This window comes from Mustela nivalis, assembly GCF_964662115.1.
Source record: "Mustela nivalis genome assembly, chromosome: 8".
Lineage (NCBI taxonomy): Eukaryota > Metazoa > Chordata > Mammalia > Carnivora > Mustelidae > Mustela > Mustela nivalis.
Window position 1 is genome coordinate 138,578,500 of NC_139027.1, and position 14,417 is coordinate 138,592,916.

Genomic DNA, 14,417 nt, shown 5'->3' on the forward strand with positions numbered 1-14,417 from the left:
TTTTTTCATTTTTATCCCTTCCCAGGTAGAGGGTTGGGACAGTCGAAAGGTCAGCAAACTTTTTTTTTTTAAGATTTTATTTTATCTTTGTGAGAGAGAGAGAGATAGAGCAGAGGGAGGGTCAAACGGAGAGGGAGGAGTAGACTCCCTGCCTAGCAGGGGGCCTGACATGGGGCTGGATCCCAGGACCCCCAGATCATGACCTGAGCCGAAGGTAGACACTGAACTGACTGAGTTCCCCAGGCACCGCGGGCAGACCTCTGTAACCCACCAGATAGGAAGTATTCCAAGGCTCTGGAGAGCACAGACTCTGTGGCAGTGACCCCACTCCCGCCACAGGGGGAAAGCAGACGCCAACAATACATCAATGTTCATGTCCCCAGTCAAGCCTTACAGACGCTGGAATTTGAATTTCATCTAACTTTCAAATGTCGTGAACTAGTATTCTTCTTTTGATCATTTATCATCCTTTAAAAAATTACATAAAAACCAGTCTTGCTCCCAGGCTGTGCAAACACAGACGGAGGTTCAAATTTGGCCTGTGGACCGTGATCCAAAGCCAGCAGCTTTCCCTGCTGGAAGCAGGTCTGGAGAGAGCTACAGACCATGGCCATGGCCATGGCAACACGTGGCTTCTGTGCTCCCCACCACCCCCGGTAAATTACCTGCAGACAGAGGAGGCCAGGTAAGAGAGGTTTTTGCCCTAATTCCTCCCAAGGGACAAAAAAAGAGAAACCACTTTGGTGAGTGTGTTTCATAACCTTTTAGTATCATGGGGCAAAAGGCACTGGAAGACTGTTCTGGTTCCCAGGAGGTGATGCTGCTCTGTAGAGATGTGACCTCCATCTCTGTCCCTAGAATGTTGCAAACCCAGGCCGCGCTGTGTCCCAGCAGAAGGCTCACATTCTGATTGCAATCTGTGTTCCTTCCAGCCGGAAAATAATCCATTCGTCTAGAAAAGCCGGCTTCCCCCAGTTATTGCCATGTACCAATGGTTTGAACCAAAGGCTCTCAAATCAATTTCCAACTTGGAGGAAAGCTACATTAAACCAGCGGTTCACCACTGGGGGCAATTTTGCTCCCTGCCCCCCCCTTCACCCCAGGGCGGGGGGACATTGACAATGTTGGGAAACGTTCTTGGCTCTCACGGCGTTGGCTTGGGGTGCCCCTGGCATCTGGCGGGTAGGAGCCTGGGATACTGCCCAACATCTTGTAACACACAGGACAGCTCTCACAACGGAGAACTGGTCTGGCTAAAAACGGAGGCATGTCAAGGCTGGGAAACTCTGCCCTAAACTACCTAGAAAAGGCATTTCCCAGTTCTTGGGCTGAGCCACAAGAGAACCAGAGACTTCTGGAACCTCTTTCCCACCCACCCCCCACCACCACCAAGCATATTAAGACGACAAGGAGCTCAGGGTTCAAGTTGGTATAAGGCAAGTCGCTTCATTTATTGTTTCCTCCTAAAGGAAATGACCAACTGGTGCCTCTACCCTATAAACGTTTACTAGCCCTGGAAGGTTTGGGGGCCCCACTGCCATTTTTAAGGGCTTCTCTTTCAGCAAATGTTAGGTCAAGTCAGTCAGACAGTGGAACCTGAGAGAGGGGAAGATGGTGGGGGGGCATTTTACAAAGTTCAGGACCGGGAGGAAAACCGAAAGACCTGACACGACCTCCCCGTCCTGTCTCTCGTGCTCATAAATGAATGTCTGCCTCACACGGGGCATCTTATGAACGGGGCAGAAAGAGTTTTAAAGGTCTCGAGGCACGGCTGCTTGGGGTTTTCACTCACCAGCTGAGTCCCCGTCGCTCTTGTGGGGCTGGAGATTGATGAGTTATTGGTCCTTGGGGCATCAGACCCTGAACACACTCCCAGACTGGGTCTCTGGGAGGCTTTCCGGGTACCTTGGACTTGGGAAAAAATGTAATCCCAAAGAAGAACACGGAAGAAAATGCAATAAATATTCAGGTACCGCAGCTGAGAATTAACAAGAGTTAATAACCTGGTTGCTTCCTTTGTGATAAACTTTTTCTTTTAGAATCGTTTCAGATTTACGGTAACGTTGCAAAGACAGTGCAGAGTCCCAGAGCACCCTCAGCAGGTTGCCCCAGCGCCAACACCCCCCGCCCCCAAGGCCATGGGACACTTGTCAAAGCGGAGAAATGAACATCAGTGCTCGTTTCTCCTTACTAGTAACTAAAATCCACATTGTTTTTCAGATTGCACCAGTTTTTCCACGGCTGTCCATGCTCTGTTCCAAGAACTGATCCAGGATACCACAGTGTACTTCCTAATGGTTTCTTATTAAGGGAAGGAAAACTTGAAGGGAACAGTCAGTTTACTTAAAATTTCTCCCCAATCGCATTCTCGCCCTTCTCTGTCCCCCTCCCCAGAGGCAGCCGGTGTGAGTCCGGCAGCCCCTGGTATGTTTCCCGCATGAAACTGTGTACAAAACCACTAAGGACATAGAATATTATCAGGTGCCGTCCTGAGTGTGTGTTTTGACACAGTGAAAAATGGTTACACCTTAAACATCCTTCTGCAACTTGCTTCCTCCCTCTTGACATTGTTTTGAATCGGTATTGATACATAAGAAAGAAGACTTTTGATTCCCTTCTGGTTTATTATAAACTCATAAATAAGTTTAATACAAATCTATTTCTCCAAACCCCTGCTCATGGACATTTAGACTGTGGGTGATTTCATACTATTACAAACTATGCAATATTTATTCTGGTACCTTCATGGTCTGTTCTCCAGTGCCTTGAGGTATTACTATTAAACGACCAATCTCTAGTCTCTGGTTCCTCTTGAGATCACATAAACTACCAATCTCTAGCTACCTCTGGGATTTCCCGCATCGGAGGAGCATGTGAGGCATAGAGGAGCCCCAGTATGTGGTACTCAGGACCCTGGGCCCTGACAATTGTTTGAAGTCATAGAGATGGAGAAGGAGGGGTTATCGTAAGCAGGATGGATAGCGGAAGAAAGGTCCACACTGCTCATCTCTATATCCACCTTCAGTGCTCCAAGTCACAATGTCAAGGGCTCGGTGTGTGCTTAGGTGGCCTCAACACCTCTCTCCTGTGTGTCCCCCGCCCCATGCTCATACCTCCATGGGGCCAGGAGGAAAGACTGTATGGCTTTACATTCAGCAAGAGCTGAATTCAAATGTCAACCCACCCCTTCCTAGCTAAGCAAGTTTTGGAGCCCCTTCTGTCTCCTCCCTAAAATGGGAATGAAACCACTTGCGTTGCAGACAGCTGAGAGAATTCAATGAGAAGCCCAATAAGGAGGGTATCGTAAATCCCCTGCTGCTACAAAAAGATCTCAACCCTCCACTTTATCACTATGATTTATTCCAGCAATGCCTTTAGGTGATGAAGGACTCTGTGAATTCGGTCTCTAGAGTCAACCATGCGACATTCCACCCCAGTACAAATTGCCTCTGAGGCTCAGGAAGAAAAGGGAGCAGTCCCATTCAGGGCAAGACTTCACGCCACAGCAGTCACCTGCAGGACCCACAGAAACCCGGCCAGGACAAGCACCTCCCCAGCCAGGACCCCAGAGGCATCCTCCTTAATTCTCAGGGTCGTGAACCAGACTAAGGCTGAAGCACGCTTTTGCTGAAAGACAAGTCCCAAAGAAGCGAGTCATTTACAAGTGGGGATAGAGAGGCGTGGTTATCCTTGTTGAACCGTGTGAACACCTCAGTGATGCAGAAACTTCTAGAAACATTGGTCTCCAAAATGGGGTGCGAGCATTTGAGGGAGGCTAGAGGGGTCCACTGGGAGATGGGGAAAATATTACAAGCACAATTAAGGAAATGTCAAGGACCGATGGCCAACGGGGAAGGTGGAAATGAGCAGCCGAGCTGCATAACTGTGAATGAAACTGAAAAGAGAGGATCTTGTTGAGGCCAACAAGTTCCATGTTCTTCCTGGAGACGGCGGGCCCTGGGGCCATCTCCCAGGCTCCTTCTGGTGCTTAGCATTGTAGTTTCCCGCCAACCTTCCTTCCGGTGTGACCCCGTGACTACCTCTGACCAATGAAATGGGAGCACAAGTGGGGCATTCCCCTCCAGGTGGAAATTTTAAAAGCCCAGGCACAATTCAGAGACTTTCCCTCTGACACAGTAACTGGTGACACTGGAGACAGGGTCATCCCCATCAGCCAGGGGACCTGAGCACCTCCCACCTGACCAAAGTGCAGAGCCTCTACCAACCAGGGATGGAGCCATAACTTCATACGAGAGAACCAACCTCTGTGGGTTTACCCCCTCCCCCGCCAAGATTGTGGGGGTTTCTGTTAACCACGTGAGGACTTCACTTAGTCCAAATAGACACATGAAGGATGAAAATAATCAAAATGCAGGACCAGACCTTTAGCTCGCTGATCCCCCATGGCTGAACCATGATTCTGAAAGACATTAAAGTCTATCACATAACATTAATGAATTTGTGACAACAAAATGAAACGTGTCTTGTTCATTAAAAGCGTCATGTCATACTAATTAATAATGATCAATTAGTTGAGATGTGTATTAACGATTGTCAGAATCTTATATTGTTTTTATCTCCTCACATGTATATTTTAGTCTGTTTTTTAAGGTAAAAAAAAAACATATATATATATATGTACTAAAACAGTAGGATTTATTTCTATTTAGGGTGTGGACCCAGAGATTTACTGGTGGGGACATGAAATCAAAAAGTATTTAGAAGACGCTGCATTAGAACACCTTCAACTCACTCATGCACACGAGCAGCCCACATCCGAGCACTGTGCCATGAGTATTTGGCAACAATGGGATAACAAGAGTGTCTGAAAAAGTAGTCAAGAAAGGAGTCCTTTATCAAAGGCCAAACACAAGTCAGTGAGACCACACAGTCCCTCGCTGGCCTCGGTGGGCAAGGTTAAATCCCCAGGCAGATGGGCACTGGGACCACGATAGAACCAGTCAAAGCCGACCGTCATGCTAAGTGTTTACCATTTTTTTCTTTTTTCCAACTACATGAAAGCAAGAGAGAGGCCGGCCTTACAAGACAGTACAGGCCGAACTCGGAGGCTTAAAAACATGCAAGTCCTCAATTTTGGAAACACTGCAAGTTTTTATTCACGGCCAAATTTAATTAAGCCAGACAACAAAGGATTGGAACTTGAAAGCTACTCTGGGGAGATAAAGATGTGAAAGAACAACATGTGACCTCAAAGATGCAGGGAAACCTAATACTCACCGAGTCAGGTTTTTCAAACAGTAGAGAAAGAGCTGAAGGGAATTTACGGGAAGCCTTGAGTGATTAAGCCCACCCCTCGTCTTGGGGCCCTGGAGACATTCTCTTTCGTGCCTGGGTCTCCAGAGGCTTCTCAACGTAGGGCATGGACACAGGGCTTTGTCGTGGCCCTATCCCAGCTGGGGGAGTGGGGGGCAGTCTTGCACCTGCTCCAATAAAGAGCGGCAAAGGCTGTGCTGTCCTGTTAATGAATGCTTTGGGCTTGTCACTCCCTTGAAGGAAAAGACAATTTGTACTTTGACCATCTTCCAGAAGGGGTGGGAAGAAATACTTCAATCATGTGCTTTTTTAAAAATTAAAACTTTTTATTTTGGAATAATTTTTGACTTAGAGAAAAGTTGCAAGGATAGTACAGAGAGTTCCTGGATACCCCTCACCGAGTCTCAGCTTGCCTCGGAATAAAATTTTTAGATAGCCATAGATGCTAAAAGTAAGAGAAAGAGTCCGCTTTATACTCTATTACTCTATCCTCAAATAAGTTGAGTCTTCTCAGTCAAATTTCAAGGACCTCTGAAAGAAGGAAATGTATGTGTGCAAACATACACACACACAGACACACACACATGCCTTTGGGGGGCCGTTTTCTAGACATCTTTAAAATAACATGGGTGGCTTCATCTCAATACTTTATGGTTAGGTATTTAAAAACTGATATTTGGGGCACCCAGGTGACTCAGTAGGTTGAGTCAGACTCCGGGCTTTGAATCAGGCTGTGATCTCAAGGTCCTGGGATCGAGCCCCACATCGGGCTCTCTGCTCGGCGGGGAGCCTGCTTCCTCCTCTGTCTCCTCCTGCCTCTCCTCCTACTTGTGATCTCTCTCTCTCTGTCAAATTAGTAAATAAAATCTTTTTTTAAAAAACCCTAATATCTGGACTGATACAGCAAAGCAATTAGTGATGCGGTCACCACCATAAAACAGGAGCCACTGTCTATTGTGCTCCTACTGTGTGCAAGCAAACATGATACAATTTTTTTGTCTTTATGAGGCTCCACGAAGGAGGGAATTATTATCCACCTTTATAAAAAGAGGAGACCCACTCAGAGATGTTAAGAAACTGGTTCAAGGTCACACAGCTAATAGGCACCCACAGGGGAAACAGACACATGGGTTTAAGCTGTGTCAAAAGAGAATCGCTGTGGATGCTGGTCCATTTTCCCTTGCCAAGTCACACCCTCAGCTGTCACCGAGAACTTCCGTTACACAGCGGTGAAGCCCCCAACCCCCCACTCCATATATCACCCAGAATTAGCTGCAAAGTGTCAGGAAACTTGGCCAGGCAGCCCCAAGCATCAGCGAGGGCTGGAAGCCTTCACTGTGAAGCCCTTTATAGAAAGCCGCAGTTGGCAGCCCCCTCTCCTGCATGGGAACAAATTAACATTGGCATTCCAAACACAGGAAAGGAAGGAAATTGGAAACACAGTTTATACTTGGCCAGCCCTTTGAAATACTGTACCATGCTACCGACATCAATTAATGGAAAGCAGGGTTGTGCTGAGAGGCTCTGGTTTGGAAATGCATTAACACACGTTAAACATGTTTGTACAGGAACCGGATTATAAGCACCCTGGCTCCAAAACAATAAAGCAATTACCCTAAAACTGGGGCTCTCCGAGTTGTCATTAATTCAATCCACTCCACACGGATCAGCAAAGGCTTTGCGCAGCTCCCAACAATGCCTTCTGCCACAAATGTTGAAAGGACACATCGCACATGCTTCTCGGAGCTGCTCACAAGTGTCAAACTTCATGCGCCCCTCATATCCCCCCAAATCATAAACACTCCCCTGGGGGTTGGAGGGCAGAATGCACAGCGGCAGCACCGTTGCTGGTCCCAACTGCCATTGCACGCTGGGTTCGCACAGTCTCTCGTCGGGGAAGGTTAACTGCAAAATATCTGTTCCATATTAAGAAATACCAAGTCACATTTTGGTCAAATAGTATTTTGTCAAATGCCGGTCCCTGCAAAATGCGGATCTCAACTGCAGCTGAACACATAGCTAATACCAAACGGTTCACAACGGTTCACATAATGGCCCTCGTCAGACACGGGATGGTTTGCAGTGCAAAGAACCCCCCCCCCCCCTTCCTCTATAAACTGTTTCAGGAATTGGAAAGAAAACATCTGAAGCTCTGGAATAAAGCACTATGCCTTGAGCTGCCCGGTACAAAAGACCCAGCATGCTGGGCGCGAGGACTGGAAACGACCAAAAAGGCAAGTGCCCGCCTAACGATTTTGTAAGAATGCTTCGGAGGGAAGCTTGGAGAAGATGTGGATGAATCCCAACGTTTCTGGCTCGCAATGCAAGAATCGGCTCGTTGCTTAGAAGCCCAGCCCCGCTAAGGCACCTCGCCCACGGATGTGCCCACCTGCGCGCACGCGCGCGGCCCCCGGGGTCCCAGGGACCCGCATTCCTGGAGCTCCCGCCCCTGCTCCCGCGCCCCAGGGACGTCACCCCACAACGCCACGCTGCTCTGGGATCCATCCAGTCCGAGCAGTTCCGGCGTGTGGAGCTAAATGTGTTATCATTTTCACCACAAATTAACAGTTTCTATGTAAATATTGGTATTTCCTCACCCCATGAAGGCGAGAGGAGGCAAAATGGCACCGGCGCATTTGATTCAAACTAATTAAAAGCAGAGGGTCGTGCAACTCAATATATTGATTTTACCAGTGGGACTTAAGTCTTTTATAATAAGTGTACACAGCTGCGGCGCTCTCCCACCACCCCGTTTTAGAGGCTAATCCTCGCATTCCTTCTGACAATGACATGACAGGTCCCACACATCCCCGCCTGCGCCCTAACCCCGGAGACACTGCCAGCGCGCATTACGGCGAAGCGTCGCAGCAGCCTGCCAGAAACACTGTGTCGACAGCCCCCAGCTAGGTCTGAAGAGTGATGGCCAAAAAATTAACACGGCCAGCCCTTCGGGCTCTCCAGGCTACATGTTCATCCCGCAAAACGGACGGGCAGGCCGCAGAGGGTGGGGACTGGGGAAGGGTTAGGACACGCCAATTCTTGCAAGGGGCCAAAGATGACCTTACCCAACAGGGAAAAAAAGATATTAAAGCGATAGCGGTGATCAATCAAGTTAGATGGGACTCTCCCCGGAATGAAGTCATCACTCGCCTCTGAGTGCAGCAGGCATGTGACATTCGCTCATATCGCAGGCATCCCGGCGGTCAGGGGATGGGACACCAGCTGTGTTTATCTCGCCGAGGTTTGATAGCCCTACTAGGTGATGAAAGGGCCCGGACCGCGGCTCGTTTCTCTCTGGGCATTCACAGAATTGTCCCTTTACTGCCCAGAAATCGAGCTTTACCTGGGCCACCTCCCTTACACCTCGGGTAGACCGCTCCACAACCGAATGAGAGCCCTTGGAATAAAAACCAAAAATAGCCCCATAGGCTGGCATCCAGGGCTGGGCCTCAACCTGCTTCGATTCCAGAAGGGAAGTACAAAGAAGATCAACAAAGTTCAAATCTGGGTCAGATATATCCTTGGGAAAAGGCGGGGTCCAGGGGGAGGGGGTGTGTGGAGAAGATCTTTGATTTAAGAACCAGGAAAATGAGGTTTGAAAGAAGTGATTTTGAAAGGGTTGCTAAAAACACAGCTGTTGGGGCTCTCTTCGCTGGAGCGTAGGCACTCTGCAGCAAGCAAGCAAGCAAGCAGGGGAAGCCTGTGTGACATCTGTATTAACCTCTGGCTGCTTACCAGTGAGGGCCGTTGCTCCAAGTGCTGGAATGTGGAACAGCCCCTTCCAAATTTTAACACAAGCCAGGTTACAGCTGCAAATGCTTGTGGCCCTGTGCTCCTTTCACGAAGCACTCCCTGAAGGAAATTTTTAAACTGTAACAGAATCTTTTTCTAATACTCTACAGTGGTAGGGCCTGTTCTTAAGGGGCAAGAGGAGAGATCTTCATGCCAAACACTTGTCAACAAAACGGACAGCCAGACGGTCTAAAGCAAAAACTACACAGCCTTCTCCCTGCTCCCCAGCTACGTTAACAAAAGCCACTTTTATACACGGAGTCTGATAATGACTGGTTTCCAACTTTTTTTTTTTTAATTGAACTTCGAAGATTAAAACAAATTTGGTTCTTTCATAACCTGGGCCAGAGAGGAACACGCATTAACACACCCCTAATGCCAGCCGGCTGCTTTTTGAAGATTCCAAAAAAGAGCTGCTGGATTTCTCCAGAGGGGCGGGGGGGGGGGGGGAGTGGTAGGGGGCTCTGGCGGATTCGGTCTGCAGAACTCACATTGCCTGGGGACAATTTCAGAGGGGGTAGCCTGTTTCGAATTCCAAAATTAAGTCCACACAGAAGAGTCGGGGGCTTGTTAATCCAAAGCAGTTTGCAAATCTCGCCATTGAACCGAAGGGGCCCCGGCTCAGATGATGTGGGTCCCCCTCCGTAACTCAGCTAGCGTCACACGGGGCTTCATCGGACAGGCTGGTCTTTGTCCGAAGCTGGGGCATCTGGTTTTGTCCTCCTCTCGCTCCCTCTCTAGTTTAGATCCCACTCAGCCTGGCAGAAAGCTTGAATTCCAAGGAGAACGACTTAGAGGAACAAAAACCAGTTTGGCTGCAGACAGAAGAAAGAATCAACGCACCAGGTCTGCAAAAGCCTTCAGGATCTGGTCAGAGGTCCCCCAAGCATGGCAGGACAGCATCGGTGTGCAATGGAGGGAGGAGGGGGGGCAGTGGAGAGAGCCAGCAGCCCCCCACTAAGTCGCCCCAGGGCCCCTGCGAGGGTTACAAAGTGATGATCTGATAGGAACGAATGACATTTTCTTATAATTGGATAAAGTGTGAGACTAAATGCACTTTTAGAAAACTTTGTATGTTACAGATCAATTATGATTTGCAACCCAAGGAAAAACAGTGTGCTTCCTCAGCAAACTTCGCTTCCTTGGTCTTCCTTGGTCTCCTACACATTCCCCTCCACCCCCACTGCCACCCCCACCCCAGGCCCCTCCTATGAAGAAACTCCCCAGCCCTGGACAGAATGCAGGGGACAGGCAGTTTACTCCTCCCGCGCTGGTGCTGAGCAGAAATGAAAGGCCCCCCCTTAAAGGATCTGCAGGCAGAGTCTTGCCAAACGGCAGGCCAGGTCTTCCCCCAACTAATTACCTCGAGTTTTAGGGACGGCGAGGGAAAGAAAACAAGGTCGGCGCGCTCTGTTAAAAGCCACTGCGCCATCTAATTTGGAGTGATGTTCCAGAAAGCAAGACCTGAGAAAGTCAGGACTGTCCCACAAAGCCCAAAGCCAGCCGAACTGATTAAGAGGCTCAGACAAGCTGGTCTTTGTCCTTTCAAGATGAAAGAAACGGGGGTAACGGGTTGAAAGGTGTGTGCACAGCCGAAGGAGGAGAACCACCCAGCTGTGGCCTTCCCAAACAAGTCCCGGCTTGCTCCCACCACTAAGGGGGAGCCAACAGCGCTGCCCCAAGGTTCCCAGAGGTACCCAGTCAGCAACCTTCCTTCTCCTGCTCTGGGCTGGGGGTGGGGCGCTGGCAGGGGGAGGAAGTCCTGACCACATTGCTGGTCCATAGAAGCAGGGTGCTTTTCTGCCCTGGGTTAGCAGAAGCCAGGCCTTACCAATGCCTTTTTAATGACCCCAGCCTGTCTCTGAAGGCCACCACTGGGACCTGCTGCATTCACTAGGAGTCACGGGTACCCAAAAGAACAGAAGATACCATAAATCCCTCAGCAGAGAAAGGGCCTGGGGTGGGCAGCTGGGGGGGGGGGGGACCATGGGCTTCAGGACAGCTACAGAGCCCTGCTTTAATTTACACACACACATACACATAGATACACAGATACAGATTTGGAATTTTTCTTCAGTTTCTGGTATAGGTCATAAATACACATTGTGAAAAAAAAAAATCACAGACAAAAGTGCAAACCATGAAAAATCAGAAATCAGACCCCAGCTCCCACTCCCAAGCCCCAGCCCCAGTCCTGCCCCGCCCCAGTCAAATCTATTTCCAGTTCACGGTGCCTTCTTCCAGTGGGAACAGATCATCTGCAAGCACATACGTAACCTCCCGGATCTGCACCTTGCTTTTTTCCACCTCATACATCTTAGAGATTGTTCTAAATCGGGACATACGGCGCTGCCTCCTTCTAGCTGGCTGCTTAGTGTAATTTAAACTTTCTTGAAGTTATTTTGGCATCTAAACCTCCCACCTCCCACCCCCCTGCTCTCTGAAACCCGTTGCACTATTTGATTCTTGGCTATTATTAAGGGCAGACAATGGCGACCCGGGCACCAGCGGGCCTTATCTGGGGCTGGAAGCCTTGGGATTGATCCCTGGCTTACCAGCGCCCCCACCCACGCCCTAAGCCCCCCAGCTGGGGGCTTCAATATCCTGGCGCTGTTAACGCGGCGCCTATGGGCGTGAGTTTGCTGTCTCGACTCCGTTCGGATTTTCGCAGCAAGTTACACACGTAGAATGAAATGGGCTCAGGAAACAGCGCTATCGGGGCGTGTTATCTCGGAAACCAAATATTTGACCATCAGTCCTACAGCGCGCTGCCGGGGGTTAGTTAGAGCAAGTGTGGTGAATGTGCGTGCGCGGAGGGAGGAGGAGCCACCGCGCCCCCGCTGTAGCGCCAGCCCCAGGTCCCCGGGACCCTTGTGGCTCGGGGAGTGAGCCAGGTTCCCCCCATCCGCCCCCGGCAGAGTCTGCTCCGGGATCCCGCGCCACTCCATTGCTGAAAACCGTGGTTTGCGCGCCACACGTGATAAACGCTGAAAATGGATTCTGCCCGCCTGGGACCTATCATTAAATATTTAAAATAGAAAGCTCCCAATGGCACCGTTTCTTCCCCAACCCCAGCCAGGAGAGCTGAGAGCCGGAGGTTGAGGGGTGGGGGCAGGAGGGCGCCCGGTCGCAAGGAGAGGGGCCCGGAGACACTGACGGCGCGCGGCATGCTAAGGCGGGCGCACCGCGAGGGGACAGGTAGGGCTGGCCCGGGCGGCGAAGGGGGCGCGACGCCTGCGAAGCCAGGTCCAGACAGGGCTGAGAGGGGCCCCGAAAGGGCGGGAAGGCAGCTTCGCCCAGCAGTGCCCTTTCAATCCAGGTAGCAGGGGCCGCGCGGGCCGGCACAGCTCACATGACCCAGCCCCGCGCTTTGAACTGAGCCGCGGCCGGCCCGGCGCCTCCAGCCCCAGAGGTGCGGCCGCCGACTTAACCCGGAGGGGGCTTCGGATCAGCCCTTTCCTCCGTGGAACTCCCACAGGCCAAACGAGCCCGGCTCGCCCTACCTGGGGCGCGCTCAGCTTGGGGTCCCCTGGGGCTTGGGAGTAGGACACCCTTGGCCAGGCACTGCGGTTTTGCAAACGGCCCCGGAGTGTAAAGATGGGCGGGCTGGATGTAAGAAGCGGCCCCCTCCCGGTCCCGAAGCGCCTCCTGACCGAGGTGCTCCCCCCCCCCTCCTGCCCTCACTCACCGAGGTTGACGAAGCTCATGACCATGTCGGCGTCGGTGAGGAAGTGGCTATCTTGCAGGCTGGCCAGAGGGGGGCCCTGGGTACTGAAGACGGCCTTGTACGGGTAGGAGAAGCCCTGGCCGTCGGGCCCGCCGCCCTCCTCCACCGCCATGGCATTGTACAGGTCCAGCATGAACATGGGCGCCGAATTGTGCTTGCCCTGGAGGTGGGGGCGCGGGCGATGGGGCAAGCCCAAGATAGAGAGGATCTCGCGCTGCATCTCCCGCCGCTCCTGGCTGCGGAGGCGCCGGTGGATGAAGCTCGAGTGCACCTCGTTGTCCAGGCTGAAGTCGGCCAAGGCGGAGCGCAGCAGGAACAGGGGCGCCCAGAGCGCCACGAAGCTGTGGGGCGCAGCGGCGCGCAGCGAGCGCACGTGCATCGCGCCGGCTCTACGCGCGACCCGGGCTCCGGGCACCCGGCAGCGGGGCCCGCGCCGCCCCAGGTGGCGGAGGCGGGCAGGCGGCCGTCCACGCCGCTCGGTCACTTGCTGCAGACGGGCCCCGCTGCGCCCGCCCCAGACATGGCCCCTCCCCGGCCGGCTGCGCTCTGCCCGGACCCCCGCCCCCTGCTCGGCGATAGCCCCGGGGCCCCTCGCCCGGCAGTGGCCCGGGCGCACCGCGGGGCTTAGAAACCGGCTGGAGCGAGCGAGCGAGTGAGCGAGCAAGGAGGCGGGCGCGGGTGGGAGGAGCAGCCAGCAAACCTAGGAGCCGGGAGAGCGAGCGCCGGGGAGGCAGCGAGGCGGTAGGCTAGCGAGCGCTCCTTCCTCCCGCTCCGCTCGCGCTCTCGCCCTCGGGCGGCAACGACCCACTCTCTTCCGAACTCCCGCGCGGAAAGCAGGGGCCCCGAGTCGCTCTCCCAGCCGCGCGCGCCCTTGATCGCACGACAGGCCGCCTCGGAAGCACCAGGCTGGTACGCGCTGGGGCCTGGGAGGAGGAGGAGGAGGACGGGCTTCCAGGGGCCCCTCCCGAGCCCGCGGCCTCCCACCTGCCCTCGGCCCCGCCCTCCCCCCGGCTGCGCCCAATGGGTTCATTCATTCCTTCTAGTGCGCTCCACAAATATTTACCGAGTGCCCACAGGGTGCCCAGCGCCGGGCTGAACGCCGCGGGGATGCGGAGGGAGGAATCCGAGCCCGCCCGACCCTCTCGGGACTCATCGTCGGGACGGGGAGGAGGCCTGAGTGGTACCCGTGAGATTCGTTTCTGGCCGAGGGAAAGAAGCTGAAGGAGTGCGGAGGCAGCGCAGCAATCGGAGAAGGCTTCCCGGAGGAGGTGACCCCAAGTCCTTGTCGTCCCTTTGCACCACTACCGCTCCATTTACTGCAAACACGCGGACCCCTCCGCGCCTCCCAGAACTTACCGCTAGCTTGTCTTTGCACTTGCCTTTCATTCTGCCCGGAATTCTATCCCTTCCACTTAATCCCTCCCGCCTCCACCTGCACCTAGCTCCGCCGCCGGCCAGCCCTCCACCTCCACGTGCCACTCGGGTGCCCCTTCCTCCCAGACCAGGAGAGAGAAGGTCGCCTCCCCTCCTCACCCCTACACACATTTGTTTTATTTGCTTTAACTTCCCTCACCGTCTGGAATTACTCTTTGAGTTATTCGTGCCTTCCTTACCGTCCTGTGTC

The 14,417-nt window shown here is 52.6% G+C and overlaps 1 protein-coding gene across 1 annotated transcript in view; it reads right to left on the reverse strand.

Moving 5' to 3' along the window:
• BMP7 (bone morphogenetic protein 7) overlaps positions 1 to 13,751 on the reverse strand; it is an 88,044-nt gene extending 74,293 nt beyond the window's left edge. The window contains exon 1 of the mRNA XM_082743641.1: positions 12,755 to 13,751. Coding sequence (XP_082599767.1) covers positions 12,755 to 13,172 — 418 coding nt within the window. The 5' untranslated portion in view covers positions 13,173 to 13,751. The remainder of the gene's footprint in view (positions 1 to 12,754) is intronic.
• Between the last annotated feature and the right edge of the window lie 666 nt (positions 13,752 to 14,417).